General features: G+C 37.4%; 1 protein-coding gene across 1 annotated transcript; it reads right to left on the bottom strand.

The window, feature by feature from the left end:
• Nucleotides 1-694: 694 nt before the first annotated feature.
• FAM160B1 (family with sequence similarity 160, member B1) lies at nt 695-24,463 on the bottom strand (the record flags this gene model as incomplete). Its single annotated transcript, XM_010078064.1, has 16 exons — nt 695-800; nt 894-997; nt 1,970-2,110; nt 6,328-6,471; nt 8,092-8,182; nt 9,899-10,042; nt 10,921-11,090; nt 12,275-12,467; nt 12,561-12,637; nt 12,742-12,856; nt 14,046-14,242; nt 15,107-15,400; nt 19,561-19,683; nt 20,016-20,120; nt 22,267-22,436; nt 24,385-24,463. Coding segments are annotated over 16 exons (2,253 nt in total), but the record flags the coding sequence as incomplete, so codon positions are not given.
• Between the last annotated feature and the right edge of the window lie 502 nt (nt 24,464-24,965).

Below are 24,965 nucleotides of genomic sequence, written 5' to 3' on the forward strand. Positions count from 1 at the left end.
CATGTACACTTCAGATATATTTGTTATGGATGTGATGGATTAATTCCATTAGTATTGACTTTATACTGACATATCTCCTGGAATAATCCATTGGGGAATCAAGCTCAGAGTTGTCTAAGATTCATGAAAACAAAAATGATCCCTCATTAATATGTCCTACTGTATATGGATTGGTGGATTTTTTGAGCCTCTTCATTTTTAATAACATACATTGCAACTGCAGTTGTGATTTCCTTTCATATATCCAATCATAAAGAAAAATAATTAAGACATTAAAAATGTTATAAAATTAATTTGCTTTTTAAAAGTAATATGGTCACAAAAAGCAAATTGACGCATGTGAGCCCCAGAACATACAAAAGACCCAAATCTCTAGGTGTGGTCATTATTAACAGAATAACCAAGGTCTGGTGTCTGTGGTTCTTCATGCAGCTTTTGCAGCTCTTCACACAGTGGCTAGAAATGCTATGTATTGGTTTCTCCCCAAATGCCTTCAGTCAGATTCTAGGTCCATTTGAATCCATTTGAATCAATCTTACATTGTCAACATCTGGTGAAAGTAACTTGTCTTCCAATTCTGCCAAATGTCAACTGACACTATTCCAGGAGGCACCACCTCTTCTTATCTGGGTGTTGTCACCAGAGTCTGGACCAGGCTCGGTGGTTTTACAGCCTGGCTACTCATCAAGGCTGCTTATGGTGTAGATGAGGCATGATACTTCACAAATGCAATTGCTGCCAGCTCTTTGCAGAATTCTTCCAGCACAATCACGCCCTCTAGTAACGTCATGTGGTCAATGCTGAGAAAGAGAAGAAAAATCAGCAGAGAGTCAGGACTGGCGCACAGAAAAACCAACTGGGGGTCTTGGTGAATATGCAACATATTTACTCACATGGGCCCTTCCGGCTCCAAGCCCAGCAAGCGTTTCCTGACCAGCAGAAGTTTGGGAGTGAAATCTGGGATGCGCTGGATTCTAACCATGAGATCCCCAACGACCTGTAAAGTGTAACGCCATCAACACACTAAGTTAACAACTTCGCAGAGTGCCTGGCAGCAAGGTTAAACGACAGCCTTCAGATCCCAGGACGCAGACCCACTTCAGCATCCTCACAGGCTCAACGCAGAGCAAAGTATCTGCTCTGCCCCAAAAAAGGGTGAGTAGGCACAGAAAGTAACGAGAGACAAAAGGATAGGAACTCTTGAGCCTTACTAGCTCTTGCCACAAATGGTATTACTTATTTTAATTATGCCAATGATTTATTTGTTAGCAAATGTTGATGCAAGCAATTGACCAGTAAATTCCTGGGTTTAGGGAAAGCACAAGGGAAGAGAATGAAGATTATATTTTGAAATGGTGAGGGCTGCTGGGAAAAAGGGAGCTAAGCCCTTCGTTAGTATTGGGCAAGCACCAGTAGTAGGCTCCTGACCAGCTTAGTAACAGCTGGTGTGTGGGGCAGACGAGGGATCTCTGACTGAGAAGACGGCAGTGCAACAGGCACCCAGCCAGCACTTCTAGGATGCAGGTCTGGCAGGAAGAGATGGAATTAGAGAGGGAAAGGAAGGGGACTTTCAAAAAAGATGGTGAGCGGAGATATTCATCCAGGCCATCTCTTGGATAGCTCTTACAGCACTACCTGACGTTGCCTGCAAGTGACAACAACACGACCTAGTCCAGTTTAAAGCAATAATGTTGCCAGAAGGGATATTTTGTATCTACACAATTAAAGCAAGGAAAGAAACAATTTTCAAGACATGCAGAATGAAAATAAATGCTGGGAAATACATTTTCTGATGTTTTTGGTAGAAAATCCATAATACTGATTCTCAAATCAAGAGCATAAGTATCTATTTTCAGTGAGAAGCCATTTGCCAACTTAAACTAGCCAGCAACTACTACCACTAACTACAGTCACTAAATATATCGCTGCTGTTTAGCCTTATGTAAATATTAACTGTGTGTTTACTCACCCTGACAATAACAGAGAAGAGAGACCTGCAGCCAGAAGCTAGGTTTACATAAGGATCCAAAAGGTACTCATGTATATGAGGATGCGGAAACAAGGCCAGTTTGGACAACACTGATGTAACTTGTAAATTTACATCATAGGGCTACAAAAAAAAAAAAAGGAAAACATGGTGCTTAGTTTCATGCTGGCTTCTTTTCACCCAGACAGTGTTTATTTAACTGCTAGAACCTTCTATACAGGGTTATGAATAAATAAAGACAAAAAAATTAGATTAGAAGACAGGCCCAAACCCCCTGCTTTCCACAACAGGAGTGATGTGAATATGAGTTAGGTATTAGATGTTATTCTGTATAACTGCTACAACCACTTGAAGCTTTTGCACACTTGTTTGTTGTAGGATAAGTCCTCTTCCTGTAAAACATTTCTTCAGCTCAGTAGCTAAACAAATAGCATAGAATCAGCCTAGATTAAACACCTGCTTGCTTCTCCTGGATACCTGTGAAGTATATGAGCTCAGGAAACTGAGAAAGACAGATCTATGTTCATGGCTAATACAGTATTTCTCTTATTTTACTTTCTTTATTCTTGTAAAGAACCACTGCAGAAGGCGTGGTCATCTTGTGGCAGCTTGCTAAGGGAGATGAGGCAGTCCTAGGCTGGGAAAGCAGCATGAAATTCTGAGCTTGTTCAGCCAAATGGGAGAGGCAACACTGTCAGATGCTGGAAGATGCTAATCAGCTAAAAGGAAAAACTAGTACCTAACTTTCTTGGAAAAAAAAACAGTGACTAGCTAAAAGGATTTTACCATTCCAATGAGAAACTGATTTCCAGAAAAGCAAGCATTTTCGCCACAGCTCCTTTATGTTACAAGTACTTTTTTTCCAGCTTTGATTTTCTCATCACAGTGAAAACACACTGACATTTTAATTCAGCTCAAAATTTGCAAACCAGTGGAATTTCCTTCCACCTATTCAGTGGTAGAACAGACTACATTAACAAGAGATGGGCAGACATACCCTTGGTACACACCCATGCCAGTCTGAAGATGTTACCAACACCCAGATGGTTTAACTCAACCTTACTGATTTTACCTGAAGTAGATTACAGAACCCTCATTCAATCCCTTGGACTGCGTACTGGCACTAGCATCCTCAGTGGCATAACTGCATCTAGGAGAGGATGATTTCATGGCCTCAAATTATCATCTTTATGCTCTCAAGTTAGCATCCCACTGAAGAATGAGAGAACAGATTCTTCCCTTTTCCAGACTGGAAGATTTGGAAGAATTCAGTTTCACATTAATACGGATATATTTAGAGGTGTCTACATGCCTGAACTTGCATTAGCCTACTCAACAAAGATCTGACACTTGATACACACTAGCCTACACACAAACATCTTGTGCCATCTCAGATGCTCAAGAGTATCTGTTGGTCTCCTGACGGTCCCACAGAGGGTGGATCCTGCAAGATCTGTATTGTAAACACAAGCTTGTGGCACCACAAAAAGGCAACTGATTCGAGCTTTCAGTCAACACAGTCAAGGAAGCTGAGAAAGTGATTAATTTTGCACTAAAATTTCAGTCTAACAGCTCCAGAGACTACCAGGGCTATTTGGTCAAAATTTCCACTGACTAGATGTGGACACCTAACTAATATTTAGGTTATTCCTGAATTCATTACCACACACTGTTGCACTGCAAAGGGAGTTGTCTTATAGATCTTTTAAAATGAAAGCACATATTTCTCCCAGTCTGTAGCAGTTATTTCTCTATGTGATATTCCAGCAACAGATTCATCCCAATCTTCTAACAAATGAGATGTTACAGGTAAAAAGAGATCGCTACATTTTCAGTTATTGTGGAAAAGTTACTCTGCAGAGAGAGGCACAAATTCCTTCCATAAATCCACTCCACTGTCTACCTAGCTGAACTGTAGGAGAAGGTCTTCAGAGTTGTCAAAGTCAGTCAATTCATTAGGAAGCTTTGAAGCCATGAGCATTATCTGATGTTCACAAGAAGAGAAGGAAACAAAGTAGAAACACGTGCTGCATTATTCAGACAGATTGCTGTTGCTATTTGAACTAATTGAGAGCATTAAGGAAAGCTGCTTCTTCACACAGAGCTTTTATTTCTGTCCATATGTCAGCAGACTCAGTAAGACAGCCTCATATCACATAACATCCTAAAAATTTCTCTATAACTAAAAAGGTTAAAACCAGCAAAATCTGCAGTTCAGGAAGTTCTTACAAAATTCTTAGGAAACAGTCAATTCCACAGAGATGTATAACAGCAGATGAGGTACTGGACTTGAGCAGCCTTGAAACAAGCTACTTGACTTCTGTGCCCCAGCTATCTCCTGTCAAAAACTACGTTAAGGATATCTACCACCTCTACAAACTTTTCTGATATCTACTGCTAAAAACTGATAAAAGTATAGTATTGTGACAAAACAAAAAAGACATTTAACATAATCTGTAAGCAGTACTGTGTCCCCACTAAAGGCTTTTCAACATTTTTCACTTTGTCTGGACATCAGAACCCACTATATCAAATTTGTCATAGTCAGGAGGCAGGTTTTCTTGTTTTGGGTTTTTTTCTATGTGATTTATGTGCTTCACTGTGAATAACCCCTAGGAATTTCAGTTTGGTTCCTAGGACAGGGATGTGTTGGGTTATAATAAGAATTTAACCCTGCTGTCTGATTCAGGCAGTTCATTTTAATTCTTCTGGAGTCAAGAACCATTTTTGACACCACAGATCGTAACACTTTGCTTGACTAACCCACATGTGTGTCATGCTGACAGGTAGTATATCAAAATGGGCACTGTGCTTCCATACCAGATGCTATTTTTGTTGTAATCATATGTATCTGACACTCAGGTGTTTCTCGGGGGATGTAACTTGGGTTCTTTACTTTTTATAATTCATGTGTCATTGCTCAGACAAGGTTTTCATATCCATGAGTCTTGTTTTTCCTAAGAGCTGATGATGCCCAGATTTCTTCTTGACTCCAATCTATAACCATTTCAACTAGTGAAGTGTTTACTGGAAGCAAACCCCTGAGAACACACAATACAGCAATGGAAGCATTTGGCTTTCTTTTCTGAATTATAAAAAATGGTACTCTCAAACAACCTTCTCCCCTGAACACTCACAGAGCTGACCTTGAGGCTACTACAGGCTTCCCGCCATGTTTCCTACGCATTTATATGTTCAAAGGACTCTTGTGGAAAACTGGCACCACCACAGCTAATTGTTTATTCTGTAGATAGCCCCACATTCGAAACAGAAAAGAATTGTACAAACTTCCAAAACTGGTACTACTGCTTTTTTAGCAACTCCAGCTGGTATTACAGAGAGGGTAATCTAGGCTTTCAGGGCTCATTTTCACTGGCAAGAAAAGTTATCTTCTTGATCTAAAGCAGCAACATTGACTTGACTAACAAGTCCAGAGTTTAGAGAAGGCAAAGAAACATTAAGTATTCACACAGGGCAACCTCCTTTTCACCTCCCTAAGCCTTCACTTCACTTCTCTTCAGAATAGGTCATGCAGGCTGGCTAGATACAGAAACAAACACACATCAGGAAAATTCGCTGCCTTTAAATTCCTTTGTACTAATCTGGGTCTGACAAGTCACACCTGCTTTTCAGAACAAGGACTCACTCAGATCACATCTCATTTGTTTGCCCTTGGCAGCTGTACTTTTACTATTTGAAGATAATCAAACAGGAAAAAAACTACTTTACATTGCAGATGGAAAAGGATACCTTCTATAAACTTTCCATGCACTGATAACAGTTTAACAGTGAAAAAATGGGGGAAATGTTAGCAGTGATACACTAAGTTGCTTTCATCCTACACAGTGATGTACATTGCTTCCTGAACAAGACTTCAGACTGAAGTTCACTGAAATATGGCAGAACGGAGCTGTACAGTATTTTATTTACTGAAAAATGTACATGCTTTCTAAGTGTAAATGCTAGAAAACGAAAACGGAACCAGTGATGCTAGTGCTGAAGGATTCCTGATACTGTCTTACCCTCATCTTTTATCTTAAGGATATTCTTTTCTTATCAATTTAAATTATATTTCTGGTCAAGAAAACATTTAGTACACAAAAAGGTGGCTAACAAAGATAAGAGAGTTTTTGTTCTCTGCTTTTGTTAAATTGATAATACCGATCACTATAATATCCTGCAATCTACAGAGACCTCCACCAACGACATGGGACATTACACAATAATATGAAGCTATAATAGAGATCTGAGTGATGAGAACACATGGGACCTTATGGTGATTAGCCCTTTAGTTGTGATGAAAGCACCAGAAACAGAACTCATAACCTGCTTTTTCTTACCTGATCAAGAATCCTGCCCATTCTTTCAAACAGGACTTTCAAAAAGTGTCCTTCAAAAAATGATGCTTCTAAATTGCACTTTTCCAAAGGTCTGGGAGATCCAGGCCACTCCCACCGTAAACAGATGACACAGTAATCCCGGAACTAGAACAGAATAGCGAGAAAAAGAGACTCAAACCTCCATGGAAACCATTTAATAGTCCATACACCTTAAAATCATAATCTGTAGCTAAATGGGTAGTTTCAGAAACAATGAGTGGAGAACAGAAAAAAAGCAGCTGGGGTCAAAACACAAAACAAAGCCAACAGTACACATCTTGATCAGGGTTCTTCTAAAGCAGGAATTGCATTCGTATGCTTTCTTTTGTCAGTACACTACCACACTTTCACTGTATAATGTGTAGCTTATCTTGTTGTCCAATCTATATTGCTCCCTAATTCCCAGCACAGGAGAGGCATGTGTATATGCAGGAGATACAAATAAAAAAAATATTTCATGCTTCCTCTTCCCTCTCTTTGTTTCCTACCACCCGTAACAGTCTTCCTCACTCTCTGCCTCTGCCTCGTATTTGCTATGGGCTGCCTGATGTCTCACTTTCATGGAATTATACCCTGAAAGGAGCACAGGTTATAGCAGTGAGAATAAGGAACACAGGAATAAACAGTAGCGAAAGAGAGACAAAACAGACTCAGAAATTCTTCACTGCATGTAGCTTACTTACTTGTGCAGGCTTCCAGGAGTAGAAATACAGAAGCAGAAGAGCTATTTGGATGTAATAACAGCAATAGGCAGGGCTATTCTTAGGGGGGAAATATTTTAAGAGTAGCCATATCATTGTCAGGAAGCGACAGAAACCAATTCTGTTCTCTAATAGTTCCCAGAATACTCTTTTTCCCAAGGCATGAAAGAAATACAAAGATGATATGTGTTTTCTGGCATCCAAGGATAGAACATAGGGGAATTTTACATCAGCCTTTGTTTCCTTATTCTCTGTTTTCTATTCCCTTTCTTTTCAGGAGAGACTACAGATACAACAATATAATAAATACAGAAATCCAAGCTTCCCATCTTAAACTGCTGATATCATAATTCAGCGGTTATGGAATTTTTGAAGTACCTACTAAATATAGCTCTCCCAGTTACTCTACTCCTTTGCATAAATTTTTCCATTCTAGAAGATTCACAGTGCTTCAATAAGAAAGCTGCAAATACACAGCAATTGTCCTCTGACAAAGGAAACTTTAGATTATGTTTGTAAAAACAAAAACTGCATTTACTTCAAAACAGTAAATCATAAAGCTTTCCCTACCTACAAAACCTCACAACTTCAAACCTGAATGCCTTAGGCTGTGCATTCCCTGTGATAAGCTTTTATTTTTGAAGTCCCAGATTGCATAACTCCTATGCAGCATTTTAATTTCCCTTTAGTCCTTTCAAACAGCTTGGCAGGCAATTCTCCAACAGAATGCAGATAAATGCAAAAGCAAATTAAGAATCTATCAGCAGTTCAGATTTTCTCTCAGTTTATTTGTTATACGAATATTAATGCATTTAATGCCATCCATTATTCCCATTAGAGCAATACGAGGTGGATTCACCATGAAAATATCTCCAAAGGTAAGTTTTCATTAGAAAGTAAAAATTGAATTTTCCCATCTTCCATTACCAAAAGATGCATTTAGTAGGACTATTTATAGAACCAGTTGTATACTCTCATAAGCATTTCAAATTCTTAAGGACTAAGGAAGGCTTCACTGACTTACTTGTCTGTGGGCATCTCTGAGGTAAGTATCGTACCCTGTACCCTCCACATGGTATGATGACTTAGCTTCATCAGGTACAAGACAGAGAAAACTAAAGAGAAAAAAAAAGCACATTAATGAATACCTACAACCCACAGAGCACCAGATCAATACTGTCTCCTCATGTGTAACAGTGTACACAATACTGAATTGCCTGGCCAATAAATCCACCATTCTACCATAACTTATGTGAAGAGCAGAAAATACAAAATCTATTTAAGCACATCTATTCTAACTACTGTTCGTAATAACAAGATATATACCTCAGAATTTTTGTATCTAGCACTACAGGTAAAAACCTCAATGGAAGCATTTCCTGAGAATTAGACATAATGGAGATGAAAAGGAATATTCAAAACCAGGTCAAGTATTTGCTAAAGGTCAGGCTCCATCTTACTACAGCATATGAAAAATTCACAGGGGAATAAATGAGCCAAAAGAGAAAGAGAATTAGTTAAAATTCTTCTTAACCTACTGCACAGGCAGGTTTATTTACCATAGTTTGTTGTGGTAAAAAATGAACATCTAAGAACACAGGAATATTTGCATGTAAATGTCCAAGTTACAAATATCATTGCCTTTGCCAGGTGTGTAGTGCAAATACTTATTACTTCACCAATATCTGACCTCAAAAGCATCAGGAAATTCTGAATCTTATTAGAGAGGAACTGTCTGTCTTTAAAAAATAAATACAAAGGCCTAAAATTTCTGGACAGCAAACCAAAACTCAGTCTTTGGACCCTGTTTCCAAATTTCAGCCTTCTCCATACCCCAAGAACTGTTGGAGGCTCCTGTAAGATTTATACACAGAAATATATAGTAGCCGACTTTTGTATGGTGCTCATCTTATCTGAAAAAATACAAAAAGTTGCAAAACGCTGCAAATCCTGACAACATTTCTATTCACTTATGGAGGTTATAGGAGGTGAATTTAAGAGACTGCTCTTTGCGTCTTTGCTCCAAGCCATGTCCACCACAAACTATATATAGCACGACTGGGGGAAAGAGGGCAAGAAGTGACTGTGCCGTTCTATGCCGGCTGTCCTCAGGCTGTTTGCTTCCTTTGGCTAACTCCTTTGATTATTTCTGGGTAAGCAGACAGGTCAGCACTGAAATACCAGTGCTGCTTTGCTGCTGTGTATTAACAGAGCAAACAGCATTTGTCCTAATACTAGTTGCTAAGAGAATTACCTTCACTAAGTTGCTTAGAGCAGAGCCTGTCCTCCTTGTGATATCCAATTTGCAGTACGTCTAACGTGCACTAAGGTATGTTACAGGTGACAGAGATGCCCCTTGATTTTCAAGGAACAGAAGGTTATCTCTAGCATGGCAATTATTTCCTTTTATGTACATGTTTAAGGAACTTTAGGAAGTTTGAGGGTTTTTTCCACTAAAATGTTTATACCAAGACTCCCCAGACTTCTCCAGGAAGGTCAAGTCCTGTAACAGCAGTTTAAAAATAACGAATATTTTTGAGAAAATAAAGTTTAATAATCAATGAGGATGGATTCTGAGTATTCAGTTAGATTATTAGCTGCAAAGTTCTTCTATTTTCTCATTTATATTAAATTATTTTTACTTATTGTAAGCTCTAATCTGTCAGGAGTAGCTTTCTGATAAAATGCCACATAATTTCCTTCTGTGGAGTCATTTTACCAGCTGGCACAGAATAACATCCATTACAGCATTACAGAGTACATTTAATTTGCACAGTGTGTGCAGACACCCACACATTCAGAGACTTCTTTAAGTGTTTGTTTCAACTCACCTATTTACAATTTTATGAACTTCAGTCTTCCCATCATTTTTTGAATGTTCTGGACTGACAGGTGGAGAAGCACTGAGCCACTCTTGAGTTGACAATGTGTTATCTGGAGACAGATCCGTAAATAATGGATCTTCCTCTAGGTCTCTGTGAGATTGTATTAGACAAAAACAATAATTCACAGAATGTTATATAAGGCAGGAAAATCTCTGGGTCAAAAGGCATGCTTTCTATTTTTCTTCTCTGAACAAGTAGGATGTTTTCCAGAACACTATCATATGTACGCCTTTTTACCTCATTGATAGGCAGCAATAACAAACTTTTCAAATACCCAACAAACTTTGTTTTGAAAAAATATCATAACTTCTTGGACCTGAACAACAGAGTAGACATTTTTGACTCATACAAATTCACTGCATTAAATCACTTAAACTCTTCAGACACATTTTTTACATGAGAGAGAGTTATACTCCAGGAAATCATTAGATTATTTTAGATGACTCAGAAACATTTAAATTAAGATGACTCAGATAGCTGGTGTGACTAGTCCTTAAGCCCCCATCAGCAAAAATAAGAGTTACATGAGTTACGTAGGGTACCCAAAAACATTTCATGTAAAGTGTCCCAGAAAAGTTCTTCCATCAAAAAATATTCAAGAACATAAACGTAAGCAAGACAACGAGGTGATTGATTTCAAGAATAATCACTGAAAACAACACAAATATGCATAGACTTAAGCTAGGCAGATGCATAAGTAAACTGATAAATGAAGACCTTTGAGAGCCTACTGTTCCGGAAGGAGTCTTTTGATAATTTTAGCTTTTCTGTTACTGTTCTAAAAATCGCCATAATTTGCTGATATAGGAGTTTCTGCATCACTTTATGGATACAGATAATACATAGAGCACTCAAAGTGCTACCTATGCTCACTTTTCTTTCAATTGCTGAAAAAAAATCCTGTTTTGTTCTAAAAATAAGGATCCAAGTTAGCTGTTGTGAAGACTTCTCTTAGAAAAGAAACTTACACTGCTCCTGCAATCTGTCCGTTCTCTACCACATCTTTATCTTCTTGACAGAAAGGCTTGTATTCCGTATAGTTTCTTTCTTCTAAATTTCTCAGAACCAAATTATAAAGAATGTGCTCATTTGGTTTTTGCAAAAGGTGCTCAAACATTCGTAAAGTCATTATGCTGATCTGCAATATAAAAGGTAAAAATTCAATAAACCGATGCATCACTGCCTGCTCTTTGCCTTGTATCTCATTTATACACCCTAGAACATTGCAAATACTTATTTAGATTAGGAAGGAAGCAGAAATCCTAAGAAAAACTAGGAAATTGTTATGCTGAATGTAGCATAAACATGTATGAAGACTTCACACATATTTGAAAACCAATATATGGCTGTATTTTCTCCCTGTAAAACAAAAATTGTTCTAAAAACTGACAACAATATAAAGAACATCCAGAGAACTTACAACTTAGATTTCCATATTACAATCAGATCCACGGTGGAAGATGGTTATCATTGTGCAAGTGAGACACAGAACGGGACATATTAATAAATACCCAGAATATAATAAAGTAATACTGGGATACTGTGTCTAGAACCATAGGCTAATATTTCTACATTGACAGATTATGTAGGCTTTTAAAAGGAGACTGAAGCAATACAGAGACAGTTTTTAAAGATAGCTTTAGAGTGCTTAGCTTTGCGAAGATCAACTAATTTATACAGATAACCCAATTTGACAGGGTGAGCAGGTAAGCATGCTGAAAAAAATACCTATGTGAAGGCATAGATCTGTATTTCAGGCAAGCTTGGTTTTTATTTGAAAAAGTAGAGGCTGGAGGTTGTTTCACAGAAAAAAAATGAAACAGGCAGCTCCTGAGGAGTGATTTTACTGAAGTCAATTATTTTAACGACATTTACTGTGTGTAAAGTGCTTAAAGTTATAACTTTTAATTGGTATTGTGTACATTCTCTGACCACAGTTACTTTATATAAAAAATACTAAGTTTTTAAGGTTATGTGATAACATGGCAGAATTGACACAACATGGAAAATAACAGTGATGCAACATATAACAAAGCATGAATTAAAATGCAATTACAGAAACTGATTTTGCTGTATCTTACAGAGGAGCAAGCACAACTAGATATGCACAGGGGACGAGCAAATTTAGCAAAGAATGTTTATTAATGTGCTAGCTTGACTTTCAATTTCCAAAGGGAATTTGTAGAGCTGGCAGTCAGGACTCTTTTCCTTGGCAAAAAAGAGTTATCTGACACAAATATGAGAAGACCTCACAAGTTTTTACAGACTCTGTGCAAGACAGAACTGGCCAGCAGACATTATTATATCATTACCACTTCTCACCTCATCAGAAATATGATCACAGTGTTCAATCAACCTGTGTCGCAACGGATGTCTGTTGATATCTGTTAAAGTTTCTGGCTCTCTGTGGTCTCCAAGTATAAAATAAACTATTTCCTGCAGCAAGACATCTGAAGTCACTTGACGCACAATGCGATGCAATAGTGCAGTTGATGTGAGGATTCCCATCTCTGAACTGAACAAAAAATTTCATGTCAGGTTTGTAGTGGATTTCAGCTGAAAAAAAATCAGCTTGATTCAGATTCTGTTCTTGTGCGATGCTACTCACGTTTGCATCAGCTGGGGTTCCATAACATCAACGAAAAATCGCTCCCGCACAGCTTTTGCCATAGCAACAGCAGCAGTCTGAAACAAAAGTACAAAATGGTATGTCTCAAACTCAAAAGCTAAGAAACAATTGAACTACTTATTTGCTGAATATATTTGTATCATCTGTAAACATTTCAAACCTTTTGTGCTTCTTTGATGAGTTGATCACAGTAGTCAAACCACGAAAGGAACGAAATCAACGCCCTTTTCCCTGGAAAAGCAGATGCATCTTCTTTGTGGCTATAGGAATCCAAACTAAGGAACACAGGGAAAAATACTTATTCAGTCTACAAGTAATTGAAGAATCTTGGACTTTATTCTTACTGAACTTAACAGAATAATTAATGTTCTGCTTGCAACAAAATGAAAGTTAAAATAGCTTTTCTGCTGGTCTCTACTAATCTGGCAGTGCTATTACTACACAGGTTTTCAGTGGCATGCTAAAGGATACGTAGCATGTACAGCAGAACTCTGGTTAAGTATTTTTTGAGTCAGAAGAGAAAACTGATGACCTAAACTGTTCTCCCAGGAAACACAGACCACAGAAATGGAATCAATAACTCCTGTAGTCAGAGAACCATAAAATGAAGGCAATTGTTCTTCTCTACTCTGTAAGTGACCTCAATCAAGTCTACCAAAACCACCGTGTATACCTGAACTAGATTGCATCTTTCAGAAAAAAAACATCTATCTCAATTTAAAGGCTCTATGGAATAACAAATTCACAATTTTCTTTGGTAAAGCAGTAGAATACTTATTTATCCAGTATTCAAAGTTGTGGTTTTTTCCCTTTTAACTTCAAACTCCAACTACCAGAAATTTTGGTACTTATTTTGCATATGCCTACTTATGTCTCAGAACTAACAGAACACGAGCAATTCATAATAATGAAGGCAGAGTGGAGAAGACAAATGTTTTGAAAATCTAACATGCAAGCAGTTAGGATAGCAAGCATGTATCTTTTGCTTCATGCTGATGAATTATGCAGTAACTCTTTCCTTCTTCTTTTTTTACTGAAAAAATTTTGCAACAACAGCCTGTTTACAAAGACATCCTTCCTGCCCCCTGCAGGAGAACACAGTGCTCTCTGTGTACAGTGAAAAGTTTGATTCCTAAATCCTTAACATCTGAACAAGAAAATAATTTGTACCTGATACTGCAGCTACACCACCACAAATTGCTAACGTAATTCAATGGAAAAACTTGCCTCCTGAGGAATTTTTGCAAGGGACTGGCAGCCAAACCTGGCCCTATGTCATAAATCACACGTATTTTGGACACCCGAAGTCGTACCACTGTGCTGCAGCTGGGATCTCAGTTCTGCTCTCAAGGCTCTAGTATGGGGGTGTGAGTATTTTATACATCTTATCTACCTACAGAAAATTAGTTTCAGGGAGGGGTGTAAAGTCACTCTGGGTATTAAATACTAAAATAAAATTCTTACCCCCAGTTAATTGCCTCCACTGTTTCAATGTCCAAGGGATCCAGTGACTGAGGAAGGGCTTTGTAGAGGGTGGCCAGCCTGTCTGTCAACAGTTCACATAAACAAGTGTTTTGAGTCAGGCACTTGGCGGCTGCTGGTTCTGGCAAACTCACCAAAAGCATGAGGCCTTCGCAGGCCTTCACCGCTATCCGGCCGTCCTGGCAGAAGGGCATGGAAGAATTAGTCAGAGGGTGAAGGAAGCTCACTTGAAATCAAGAAGAAAACATATCCCAGATAAAGCCTCTCCATTCCGCCACAGTGTATGAATGCATTTATTTTTGTTGCCTTTCCAGTAACTTCAGCTTATTTCTCCTGAATTTGGACAGTACAAAATAAAGAATCTCACCTGAATCCATGTCAAATACTAAGAATGCAACTGTAACCTTCAGGTTGACAGAACTAGTGCTGTAGGTCAGCTTAAGACCAAAAGATTAGACAATGTAAACTATCACTTAACAACAAGGTACATCGGTAGATGCAGTTTTCTGCTCTCAATGCTGTTGTAGCAATTACAGGCTTAACCAGCCGTCCTCTTAAGTTTTCTGAAAGAATCTGAGTATGAATTCGAGGATGGAGCTGGGTAAGACATACAGCACTTGTTTTTTTTTTAAAAATCAAACCCCTAGAAATAGCCCAGTGCCTTTACAAAAAAAAAGTGGGTTTGGTTAAGTCGGTACAATCAAAAGTAGTTTTTAAAATATTCCCTTGTGGTATATTTAACCTAATGATTATCCTGTGTAGCTTGTCTGTGAAACATCTAGCATCCTATATAAATTGCTCAAAAAACACCTACATACCATCAACAAACCTAATATTAATTTTCTAAAATAGTATTTTGACTTTAATCTGAACTGGCAAAGAAAATTGCCAATTTACAAAAACTGCCTGCAAAACCTCATTTTACTTTTTATAGCTGAAATAAAGCGTGTACACACATGTATATTCACTCCCTCTGCCCACTTCACACAGCATCCAAACTATTTCATTTTATCACATTAAACAGAACAAAAAACACAACTCACAGGACTTTTAGTGAGGTTTAGTAGAGAGTTCACTAAATTATAGTCTTGATTTGGACAAACAGTGGAGGACTCAGGTGATGATGTGACATTCAGTTCATCCAGACTGAAAGAGAGATCATCTGCCTGTTGCAGCAGGTCATCTTCCTTCTCCATTTGCTCCGCTCCAGCACCACTGGGTATCTCTTCGGGCTGAACTGCCTGCTCTGTGTCTGTTGTCAACAAATCTTGGCCTTTTAGCATGTCTTCTGTGATTACACTTGCTGATCCTTTGGAAGCCATTGCTTTTAACTTATTCTGCAAAGTATTTTATTGGAATTACAAAACTGAAATTACTGTTCATCCTGAAGCAGAAATTTACTAAAAGCAAACTGTTTACATCAGCATTTGAAGTAGTTCTGTACAAGGCTTGATACAGTAACCATGTAGAGTGTAATGGGTTGTGGGAGCACGGGAGTTTTTAAACCTAGAGCATTTTTTAATCTGCTTAAATTTCTCTTAAGCCCTGTACCATTTTGCTTCAAGGCTGAATATGCCCTTTTTACAAATAGGTGGCGTCTTTCTCTGCCCACCAATGAAGGCATATAATTCACTTGATTTCCCACTATTTGATAGAAGTTTTTCATTTACCTTATAAGTGCACCCATAAACATCCCTTTCTAGGTCAAGACCTCAAATTCATCTAACATCTTGAAACACTGTTTCCAGTTGGAGTCATACAATCAAACTCATTCTAAACTCCTTGAGATCTTATCTTCAACAGGAAAGGGAAAAAACCATCTTTTATGACAGCAGAGTACTCTCAAATTGTTTCTCATGAAGAAAAAGTTGGGTAGATTGAAAGGACAGAAGATACTAGAAGTTAGCATTGGGCACTGGATACTATAACAGATCACAGAGAACCTTCTCGGAAGCTACAAAGCATCTCTACTTAACCTGAAAAAAAGCAACCCATCTGTCTTCCCATAAATCTGTCTCCAGACATAAAAAGACATTTAAATTTGTGCTCTGTGACACCAAGAAGAAACTCACAGCAAGGCAAGAATTCAGTGTCCGCCTGGCATAAGCACAAGTGAGTAACACTTTATTAGAACCATAAATCAGACTTCAGAACCAGACATTTTTTCAAGCGAGTATAGTAGTGAGATTATACATCCAAATGGTTCCCCTTCTTTATGATAACACCAAAATTATTACAAATATATCTTAAGCATTAATAATTTAAACCATTTGGGGTTAATGGCATTTAGTGCATACAAACAGCAGGGACTAACTGCACAACAGTCTCAGGCAGCAAACTAGAGAACTGCTGTGAATGCTCGCTTGATTGATGTGCATTCTTTGTGGAGAATTTGTACTGAACACTGTGATACACTCACATACCCAGTTCCCTGGAGAGCCAAACCAGTGGTAAAAGCAGCACACTGCATGCTATAAAATAAGTATGATATTTAACTACAGTAGAAAAATTACTCTTTCAACATATAGATGGTTTTTATAGTATGAAATGCATAAGGCTGCAAAAGCAACCAAAATGTGTCTGTCTCAACCATATCTGCCTGTGCCTGAATCTTCTAAAGTCCTCCAGTATCCTCCCATATATTTTATCAATACATGGGAATCACAAAGATGAGCCAGAACTAAAGGCTGGAACTGCCTTTCAGTCCTGGATTATTCACTGGTGCTGGCACTACTCAAGTAGCAGGCAGGGTTGCCAAAGAGAAAAGCTACTTTATTCAAAAATTAGATAATATTTTGTAAAATACTTATTTTATCTTACACCACCCTATCACCTCATGTCTGAACTCTTCTGTCATTTGAAAGGCCATAGTTTGTTTAGCTAAGGCATGGAAGAGAAAACCTAACATATATAAATTTATAAATGCCCTAGAAATTTGTCCATAGCTTATTAGTCTTACACTGGCTGGTGCCACAAAGCAGTCTGTACATTGAACAACACATAGGCAGAGTTTTGGCGTGTATTTAGGCTTCTTATTGCCTGATCATGCAATTCTGCAGCTCAGCTGCTCACCTGCCTCCTGTAAAGGTGCAAAACAGGATCCTGAATGACCTAATAGAAAAGGTTACATAAAACACACATTCAACTCTTTGAAGACAAAACACTCCTCTCAGTGAATTCAGCATCAACAGAGAGCAGACAATATACATTTTAATATCTTTGTGATATGTAGTTATCAGAGTTTTTAAATCTGTGTTGGATGATGCCATGTCTAAGTTCAGATACATTTAAAAATAATTCTGTAAAAAAATCAAGTGATATCACAGCTAATGAGAATCCCTACTTAATTCATAATGAGAAATACGAAACTGGTAATTTGTAGTATTGAAAGTAGAAGTGAATAATGAAACTATTGTTCATTTTTATAAAATGAAGGTACAACTTTTTAATGGATGCTATTTTAGAACTTCTTTAAGGTCTCAACAGGAGAAGCCAAACACAGATAATCAACCATCCCTTTGCATGGAATAATCAGTTGCAGGGAGTATCTCGTGTTAAGATGGGATGATGAGATGAGATGAAACTAAGTTTCTAAGGATGAGATGGTGCAACTAAGGAATAAATGAATACGGAAAAACATGAGGTAACAAGTTTAGCATAAAATAATGAGATAGAGGTGATAAGTCAAACATTCCTATGTATGTTCTTTCTACACAAGAACAAGGAAAACTTGATTTAAAGATAAGAATAAATTGAAGTAAAAATAAAATAGTATATGGATTTTAAACGTTTAAAAAAGTAGAATGCAGCTCTTCCAGTTCTTCTTTCCACAACAAAAGTAACTTGCCCAGGAGATGCAGTCATGCCATATATCCTTATCGGTTAAGCAATATAGGTGAAAGATTCTACCAACAAACTACTTGGTATGGAATCACACAAAGGAAACCCTGGGTTTGTACATACTCAAGTTTTTTACATTCATAAACTACTGTAGAAACTGATCAGGAAAAGTCAAGGAAGGAAGCAAAACTACCAGATACAAACAGACTGCTTTGGAGAGAGCCATCTGCATTTCAGTTTATAGGTGTTGAAGATTTGAGAGAGAAATGCCACACAGAATTCTGTACATTTACCCCTTCAAGCATTTGAAGGCCAGAAACAGCTATCAAGTTACAACAATAGCACCTCTAAGAGGCATAGATGTGAACAACGAGAATATTCTATTCCAATACAGGAGAATTCTACACCCCAAATACCTTATCAAGAAACAACTATCAAAAGTTGTGAAGACATATACATTAGGCTACAACATTTAGAATAATGTTGTGAAGGAAACAGGAGCTACAAGAAATGTTCTTCAACTTGTCTGAACTCTATAGCCAGTATTTGGTGAAACTAGAGATCTCTTTGAAATTTGGAATCATCTGGTTTTCCATGTCTGATGGTATAGTAATGTTGCTATTGACATTAAAAGTAATCCTGGTTTGGACTTCTACCATATTCTGTGTGTAATGTATCTACTAGTTTTGCTTCTGCGTGCTTCTAATGTTTATACACTAACTTTTCAAGCCTTACACCTTTTCTATTGCTCGTACAACTACAGCGAATACAATGGCAATCAGGGTGCTATTTAATTAAGGTAAAAATAAACTCAAGATGGATTCTTTCCTACTGACTTAAAAGTGATATTCATATACTCAATGGAAAATAATGTATCTTTGCAGTTGAGCAGCCTCTGCTGTTAGAGATCTTGTTTGCAGAAAGCTTGTAAAATATCCCTGGAGGACACTGTATCTACATCTTTTCACCTATGTATCATACGGTTAAAAGACACTGTGTCATCATAGGAAACACCAAAGTGGGAGCAGCAGGCATTTCTAAATGGACTTTTATAAATTAAACTTTCATATGCTCCTTCTAAATGGGAACAGAAAGTCAGTCTAGAAATTCTTTCTCCTCCCACTCTGATTTCATCAATGCCACATGTTAAGTTCGAAGAGGGAGTAAAGATATTTGGCTTCTTACAGATGGAAAATAATGTCATATTGTAGATTGTGAGCTGGCACTGCAGCTAGACCATATGTGCCACTACCAAATAAGGGCCCAATCCTGCAGAACACTTAGCAACTTGCAAGGTTTCAATGCTCCATGCAATCTGTCCCATAGTCTTTATTGGGCTGAAGAAAAAAGAACATAAGAAATCCAAGGTCTCCCTCACACAGCGTTCTATATTACCACTCCTATCCCTACTCTAAAGGCACTTTCACTGCAAAGCATAAGGACTCCAGGCAGGTATATTTGTAAGCCCTGAATGAATTTCTAGCAAAAATAATCAAGTCTCTGGAAACAAAAAAAATACTTCTAATATCACAGGAAGAAAATCACAGAGTGAATGAAAACTAAGCTATGAAGCACGAGGCGGTACCTCCAATTCTATATTAGATTTTGTCTGTGACACAGTAAATACACCTAGAAAATTTTGATATGATTTACTCACCTCGAGGAAGAAGTTGACCAGGTATGGATCCTGTTTCAGCTTTGCACACACTATACAGAGAAATTGAATTTCCTCATTTTCTGTTGGTGTTGCCAGAACTTCACCACACAGTCTGATTAATTTCTGCCACATAAAGAAAAGCAAACAGTTAAGACACAAAGTTATAGCTTTTTCTAGGAATGACAGACTGAATTCTTTTTATATATGCATACTACAATGATGTATGATTATTGACTTGAATATTAGCTTTAGATTGCGGTGAAAAAGATTTCTTTATGACTTGCATTGCAGGGGCAGTTTAAGGCTCTAATCATCAATACATTAAAACTTATATTGCACCCGAGTGGTTTCTTTAACTTACTTGACAACGGAAGAACTGAAGATACCATTAGCTACAGAAGAATAAGAGAAATTTGTCATGCAAAAATATAGTTTATTTAAAATTTGAACAGTACCTGCACTGGCCTATGCACATTTATGTGGGGAAGAAGAGGTTGTCGTATTCTTCCAAGAAGTTTTGTATAAAAAGCCAAAACTTGTTGTTTCATTCCTGGAGGACACTGAAACAAAACCAGATGAACAATAACAAAAATACAACAAACAGGGAAAGAAACATAGATGCAAATTTGTCATTCAAAATGGCTAACTAAACATCAATAATTTATCCAAAAGTATTTTTAAAAAAAATCATCAACTGTTAACACATTACTTTTATGGATATTAACAGAGATCAACAAAAAATGCTGCATCTCATTACTGTTTTCTTTTTCAAACTATTAATACCTCCAGTTACTTGCAGTGCAGATACTTCCAGTGAAGACTTCTACTAATCTTTCCAGGAAATATTCTGTATGAATACAGTGATATGGGGAAATTAACTCTGAACTAATTGGCAACAGGTCAGCTGTCTTTTATGATACTGTGCCACAAAATCCAGCAGTTCAGTGAGTCAGTACACACAAACATAGGATGACAAACTAGAAACATCTTAATGTCTACAAAAGGTTTTTCAAATTCATGGGCAATTAACCTTAGACAAATAAAGCGTTTATAAATGCACATATGTTCCAGGACAAGAGAAAGCTGTTGTTTTCCCTGAGATTCAGCAGAATACAAATCAAAAATATCTCTGGAACGTCCAGGCCCTTGTTCTGCTGTCCCCCATGCACCAAGTCACATGAAAGTACTTTCCTATATACATGAGATCTGATGGCTCATGGCCCTTTATGTACTGTTGTTTCTAGCTAAAGCCCCTCTGACTCCAATGTCTTCTACCATGTTAATAAATGCTGTTATTCCCAAGGTTAATTTTAACCCACATCATTTCCCTCATCTGGTTCACTGCACAGGTGAATGGAGCATGGGTGGCAACAGCCAGGAATGACAACTGCCTACCTGGATCTCCTTCCAAGGTAATTATCCCTAGACTATTAAACCCTAATTATCACTGAGCATTAAAAGAATGGCTAAATGTGTACTGTCAGGGTGCATCTACAATAACGTAACATAATAAGTGATTGTTGTGAAAGGATATTATTCTTTTTGCAACTGATCTTTGCAACATCTTGCAAGCACTGAACTGTGTGTTTACTTCAGATGTATCAACTCACAAGTGGCAAAGTGTAAAGACAGGCTGTACAAAAACTGCTTGTACAGGCGTATTTGCATGAGCGCAAAATGACTTCTCTCAACTCTCAGAAACATACTGCTAATTACCCGCTTCACATATGTCACCATTTCGTCTTGGTTTTGTGACAAAGTTTACAGATTACTGAATGAGCTGTATTTCTGAGCAAGGATTTTCAATACATCAGGTATCTTAGCCTGATTGCAGGACAGCTGGTGTGGTAACAGGAATTGTAGAGCTCTGGTCCTTCCAGAGCAAGGAACATCCCAGGTTCCTTCACTGTCTATATATGTAAAATTGAGTAGACTAAAAACTCACAACAATGTGTAAAAAAGACTGAAATCAAACCACAGAGAGCTCCATTTATCCTTGAACAGGATACACCATGCTCTCCTAACTGCATCATGATACAAGAAGTTCTAGCAAAAGGGCTGCCAAGTTAATTCACTCCATGATCCATCCAACCCCGTACATTTCAGCTCATAACACTGCCAAGAAAGATAGCAACAAGAATGCACCAAGACCATTAAACTAATTTCACATGTGCCGCAAAGCAGACATGAGAAGAGCCAGACAACACTGCCGCATGCATACCAAAGACTCGGATGTGAAAGCTTTCTGGGGATCAGCTTAAATTAATGCTTTCTGAAATGGAAGTCTTTCTGAGCAATAACTCATCATTTTCAGAAAAATTAAACAAAATTTGCATTTAATACAGCACTTTTCACCCCAAAATCTCCCAACACTTAACAACGGACAGAGAGGGATAATACTGTCTTGTAGAACTCAGAAAAATTCTAGACTGAACAAAAATGTTTCTCCTACTTCTATCTTCACAATCAATATTATCAGAGTGGTTAGTTACAAATCTCAGGGTTTTGCCTTAGTGAGCATCTCACTGGTTATCTCACTTTGATCACACTTGTGAAAGACTGGTATTTGTAATCTGTTGGTAACTTCAGCAGACAAGTATTTGCTAGAGTTTAGTGTCCCACACTACCACCTGCTGTAGAACTTCAGTCCCTATTACAATTAGGAGCTCACACAAAAGATAATCTGCTCTGTTGAGAAGTACATACATCAGCTTTTCCTAGAGTGTACAGTGTCTCCAAAATCTTGTGATGTAGCAGATATTCCATACATGGTCCTGTTTCACCTGATTCCCTCTCATTTTCTTCTTGAACTAGAATATCCAACATCTGTTCCAGGTGAGAAGGAATGTTGGTATCAGTCACAGGAGCTTTGTCATCTAAATAGAAGAGATGTGCAATTAAGAATGATTAAAATAGTCTCCTCACTTTTCTTAAGTTCAGTTACAAATTTAATATGTAAAAACATGACCACTCATTTAATGAATCATATATATAGTATGTAAGTTTTTTAACATTTCTTAAATTGAATTTTCAGAACCATATCTGGAAATGTAAACTGGAATATGCATTAGGCAGATATCTAACCTTGCAATGGGGAAAAGATGAAATGCCGAATTTCAAAATATGCATTAATTACACAGTCAAAAAATAAAACTTTTACAGCCAGAAACCAAGCTTAGGGAGTGAACGGTTCAACTCAACTCCCTCTCAATTTTCTGGATGGTAAACACTGTCTTGATAACTTCCTCTTTGACTCATCACATAGTATTCTGAAATCTATGAACAGCCTCTAACACCAGCTTAATTTGCAGCTGATGAGTTCCTTTACAAACTAGATAACTAAATAAATAATGATAAGAAAGAAAACACAAACTCTATACTGTTTATTCTTCAAAAGTTTATAGATTTGTCTTTTATACTTTCTGCATTAAGACAGCATTCTGTCAAACTTTTTGAAGGAAAGGGTGAGACTCTGACTTCATTATACTAAAGTCATGGAACTGCTGTGGATTTATGCCACTGGCAGTGGAAGCTGGCAATAACATGTTGCAGAGGGCGTCCACATGGAGACTTTCCTTTTTATTTTTTTCAGCTAAATTCTACTTGAACAAATATCCCACTAGGGAAATGGTCACTGGTTCTTACACAATATTCTAAAAATAACTGTCACTTGCATGCAAATAGCAACAAGATCACATAGGAAAACTGCCACGTCAGAGTGATTTTGGTCTCTACCACAGTGTTTAGTTAACCTGGAGTGTTCTGCTTGAATTTCCTAGGCATGATTCTGCTCCCACTCCAGAGGGCAGAAATATATCCAATGAGTGGAAACTTGTTTTTCACAAGACTTTTGAAAGTGTAGGAGAGAGGTCAGCTTTTATTGTGCACCACATAATCGCAGGTATCAGCTTTCCCCTACCACCCTGCCATTTCTACCTTAGGAAACATCACATAGTGTTCCAAGAGATGGGTATTTAGAACCAAGTGTCAAGTTTCAGCTTGTCAGAGTAAATATTGATATAAACAAGATCACCAGTCGCACACACAAACACAGACTCACTAGCTACTGTAACAGAAACAAAGAACTAATCAGTTTGAGGAAAGAATGGCAACATTCACTTTTAAAACTTAGTAGTTCAACAACTAGGACCAAAATTTAAAAATTTAAATGTTGCATAACTGTTTTAGGAAACCAGGGAAAAGTTTAAGAAAAAGCAACTACAGCCATATTTCATCAGAATACCTTTTTTTTTTTTTTTTAAAGAGCAGAATAAAGTCTGGGTAAGTTTCAACAAAATGTGTTCTAAACCTGCTCACAAATTCACTTTTCAGAGCTATGTTATGACAATACCTTTCATGGAGACAAGACACTAAAGAAAAAATACCTAATACTCAGCACACAGAATTCATGTATGTCTGGAAAAATTTATGACCATAAAATTAGTTTTGCTAAAATATTGGAAAGAAAAAGAAAATCCCTGGTGCAAAACAAGAAAAAGTTTAACAGCAGGGACTACATTTCTGTAGTTGTCTGTTTAGATTAAATAGAATATCTGAAAACAGAAATTGGGTCAGATGCGAAAAGCTACAATTCTCTACATGGTACTCAGGAAAGAAGACCTTCCCTCAATCATTTTTCATGCTTACTTTTTAAAGGAATGAATTCAGGTACACAATATTTTTAATTACTAATTATTATTGTTTGTATTTTGATAAAAGACATGACTCATTTTAGTATTTCTTAATCTTTACTTTTTAACAACACTGGAATTGGTAATTCTAGTTTTCACAATAAAGAGACAAAAGAATGTTTTCTTGTTTTACCTGATGTCTCTATGTAGTAATGGGTGATTGCTTTCCAGTGGTAAATGAAATCTTCTTGTAATGGAAGGGAAGGTGCAAGCTATTGGGAAAAAAACAAAACAAAACAAAACAAAACAAAACCAAACAACAAACAGTCAGGAATGAAGCAAACATATTTCTTCAGAGATTAAATTGAATTCTATCTTTTACCTAGAAGTAAACTGCGGCATACTAGTGCTACAATTCTTACTCTGTGCTCTTTTACCTTTAACAAAGACTACATACATTACTCATGGTATGAGCCCCATGCCATACTGCTTAGCTTGTGAACATCAGTAATAATCTCTGTGATGTCTCTATGACCAGACAATCTATTTGAAGCAATAAAAGCAACTGCTCATACAGCAAAGCAACACTAGAAATGTAGGTTTGAATTTTTCAGATCTCAGAGTTTTGTCCTGTAGGAAAAAATAATGTTCTTTTACACTTGTTCGTGATGCCACCTTCCCTTTCTGTACACTCTCCTCCATCCCTCTGGTCCCTGAAAAATACAGATCAACTCCTTCACACAGTTTGTGTCATGCCTTTTCTTCCTGTTAACG

Source organism: Pterocles gutturalis, unplaced genomic scaffold, assembly GCF_000699245.1.
Source record: "Pterocles gutturalis isolate BGI_N339 unplaced genomic scaffold, ASM69924v1 scaffold27343, whole genome shotgun sequence".
NCBI classification, from domain to species: Eukaryota; Metazoa; Chordata; class Aves; order Pterocliformes; family Pteroclidae; genus Pterocles; species Pterocles gutturalis.